Source organism: Stegastes partitus, unplaced genomic scaffold (genome assembly GCF_000690725.1).
Source record: "Stegastes partitus isolate 25-593 unplaced genomic scaffold, Stegastes_partitus-1.0.2 Scaffold1693, whole genome shotgun sequence".
Lineage (NCBI taxonomy): Eukaryota > Metazoa > Chordata > Actinopteri > Pomacentridae > Stegastes > Stegastes partitus.
In genome coordinates this window covers 141,048-144,633 of record NW_007579424.1, presented here as the reverse complement: position 1 = coordinate 144,633, position 3,586 = coordinate 141,048, and the positions used below count along the sequence as shown (strand labels likewise).

Sequence of the window (3,586 nt, the reverse complement as noted above, 5' to 3'; positions counted from 1 at the left end):
TGTGTCTGTGGAGCTGCAGAGTATCAGTTGAACAGAAACAGACTCTGTCATCTGACAGAAGCAGGAAACCGTCGGCGGCTTCATCACATGGAGGATAAAACGCTTCGAGACGGGACTCGACACCTCAGGTGTTTCCATGGAGATGAATTCAGATTCCTGACCCTGCAAACATGAGGCGGCTTCAAATCTGAGCTCATTAACCCTCTGAACTCTGAGAAATGAGCACTTCAGTGATTCATTTCTACCCTGTGGATCTGTCACATTTTTCAGTAAAACATAAAGTCTTGCTCTTCATGGAACCAGAACCACATGAAGGAGGAGAGAAAACTCAGAGTTCTGTCAGCAGGACTCCACCAGAGGAAGCAAAACGTTTCTTTGACTTCTTATTTTATAGAAATGTACAATCCTAGAATCAACATGTCCAACATGTGTCCAAAGTCCCACCAACGCCGGAGACATTCCACTGCTTCCATCTGAACTTCATTTTACTACGTCTCCTCTCTGCTCTGTGGAAACACTGCATGCACAGCACAGAGCCAGGGCGGTGGGCAGTTACCACGGCAACACCCTGTTCCATCATTTACCACATTCATTACTGCAGGCTGCATGTATGTATATTGTATGTGCAGTTTATCTGGTGTTTATAACGTGCATATAGCACGTTTATCTGCATTGTGTGTACGTGCAGTACATGTGTAACTGTGTGTTATAGTGTGTATTTGTATGTACTTATGTAACATGTGTATACCATAGAATTAACCTGTATGTAATGTGTATTTAACATATTAATAATTTGTAAGTAATGTCTGTAGCATATAAAGAACATGTATGTAATGCAAATATAACCTATACTTAACCTGTAGACCACATGTATATAACATATAAATAACCTAATGGGACATGTATAACATGTATGTGATGTGTATAAACCACATAAAATGTGTGTATGTTATGTGTATAACGTCTGTACAACATATAAGGAACATGTCTCTGTGCAGACTTGCGGCGGATCACGGCCGGCTTCCTGGGCATGGCGGCTGCCGTCCTGCTGTGCGGCAGCATTGTGGCGTCGGTGGGCTTCTTCTGGGAGGAGAGTCTGACACAACACGTCTCAGGGCTGCTGTTCCTCATGGCAGGTAGGAACACACCTGGTCTCTACCGGCAGGCCTGTGCCTCCCCCTGCTGGCGACAGTCAGGGCTTACAGCAGACGTCTCCTGGATGTTTTATAAGTGCAGGAGGCCAATCAGAACGAGAGCAGATTCTTCAACTTGTGCGATGGTTCTCTGCAAAAACATGGACACTGAGAACTCAAGTCAGTGAAGAAAATGTTCCTGCTTGATGTGTGGGAGCATTAATGATGATCAGTAGAACATCAGATTCAGTCTGTAGAACCTGGAACATGCTGAGATATGAGCACCAGAGCAGGCTTCTGACCACTTTTGGTTCTTTGCAGTGAAACCTTTGTGAGATGAGAGGAACACCACAGCTGCCAGGTCTTTGGAAGGAGCCTGTGTTCTACGGTCTGCTGATGTTACTGTGATTGTTTAGAGCCTCATTTAGAATCCTTTAAAGATTGTTTATGTCTGCTTGGCGTAGATCTGACCTGCTCTCTGTTCTCCAATGTGTTCTCTGTTCTCTAACATGGTTCTCCGTTCTCAGGGATCTTCTGCACCATCTCTCTGTGCACGTATGCGGCCAGTGTGACGTATGACCTGTCGAGGAACCCACCTTTCATCTACGGTCTGCCGGCGGACGTGGATCACGGCTATGGTTGGTCCATTTGCTGCGCTTGGGCCAGTCTGGGTCTGACAGTGGCATCCGGCTGCCTCGGAACCACCTTCCCGTTTCTGAGCCGGGCTGGAGCGCTGCGGTCTAAAACTGCCCGCGAGTCCTCCGTCTGAGCTGCCGAGTTCCAGGAGGAGGCAGCACTCACCTGGGATGACACCTGGACCTGCTGCTGCAGGTTATTTAGGGTTCTAGACAGACCGAGCCGGGGTGTTGCACTCCAGGTGATACTGCTACCTGTTTGCAGAGCGTCTGCAGCGCCTCCTGCTGGCTGGTTCTGATGCAGACGTTAAAAAACCCAGTCCAGGTCTCCACAGTATCTCCATCTCTTTTCTTGGGCGGATCCTAACTGAACCCCTGGTAACCTGGTTCCTACTCACCTGCACAGGTGACTGTGGTCACAGTTGACATCACTGATCATGTTCATTGTTCAGAATTGGCCAGAAAGTTCTGCCCTCTGATGAAATGACGATCCATATAAATGTTCTGCTATTCAAACAATCAGGTCATTGACCAACTGATGTGTGAGGAGTCCAAGTGCGCCAGGTGAGTCCAGGTGAGAACAGATTAGACGGGATATCTATTTACCTGTAGGATGACCTGTGCTCACCTGACACCAGGACCATCACACCCTGTCCTGAACTTTCGAAACCATGATCGGTCCTAAACCAGAGCTGGGCAGAAAAGCGGAACCACAAGACAAAGCCTGCTGTTCTTCAGGGCCTCCTCACCTGCTCCAGGTCCTCTCCTGCTGGTTGAGATCCTCCAGGTCCTCCTGAGCTGGTTCAGGTCTTCCTGTGGTTTTGCTGTCAGACTGTGGAGATCTGGAACTGTTTCAGCAGCTGTTTGTGACTCCATCCCTCCGTCCTTTTATGTGTTCGTCTTTCAAGTTCATGCTTTCTGCATCCATCTGCACAGACATGAGGTTCTATTCAAACTCCAACAGGTGCAGATGAGTCTGCAAAGAAAGTCGCATGTGGACCACAGAACCTCTTTGGATAAAGCAGCTGATGCAGATCAGACCATCGTATCAGTGTTTATTCCCGTAAAGTGGGCAGAGCCGGGCTTGTGGAGATTTTACAACCTCACTGTTTGGCCTGTGTTCATGGAAAGATGCACAGACCAAAGCTCCTCCAGTGAGGAACATAAAGGAGATGATAGAGAACCTGTCAGTGAGGAACTAACATGGTGGACATTCATACAGAGCCTCTGAGGACTTGGGTGGATGGAGACATTTCGTGTTTTTATTCTCAGAAGTACATTGTTGATATTTAGTGTTATGTTAATCTGCAGAGCTGCAACTTGCGACAGTGAATACACAACGTCCACACAACGTCCAAACAACGTCAGCACACAGCGGCGCTGCTGATCGAACCCTGTAGGTTGGATGTTGTTGGTTTTCTGGTTTTGGACTCTTCGCTGATGTTCAGCTCCACGTTCCTCCAGTTTGTCTTTTGTAGATTTCTATCAGTGATGCTTCATAGCAGCAGGTTAAAGTCTGTTTCTCAGAAGATTCATGTGTCAGCAGGTGTGTTGAGCCTAAAGTCAGAGTTTTCAGAGTCACGAAGGTGTCTCCCTTTAAAACTGCTAGGTCTCCATGGTAACTGATGCTGTGGAGCTAGGTCTCCATGGTAACTGATGCTGTGGAGCTAGGTCTCCATGGTAACTGATGCTGTGGAGCTAGGTCTCCACGGTAACTGATGCTGCGGAGCTATGTCTCCATGGTAACTGATGCTGTGAAGCTATGTCTCCACGGTAACTGATGCTGCGGAGCTATGTCTCCATGGTAACTGATGCTGT

The 3,586-nt window shown here is 47.7% G+C and overlaps 1 protein-coding gene across 1 annotated transcript in view; it reads left to right on the top strand.

Moving 5' to 3' along the window:
* The window catches only part of tmem178a (transmembrane protein 178a), a 4,845-nt gene extending 2,943 nt beyond the window's left edge, over positions 1-1,902 (top strand). Inside the window, exons 3-4 of the mRNA XM_008301630.1 lie at positions 999-1,136; positions 1,661-1,902. Coding sequence (XP_008299852.1) covers positions 999-1,136; positions 1,661-1,902 — 380 coding nt within the window. The remainder of the gene's footprint in view (positions 1-998; positions 1,137-1,660) is intronic.
* The last annotated feature ends 1,684 nt before the right edge of the window (positions 1,903-3,586 follow it).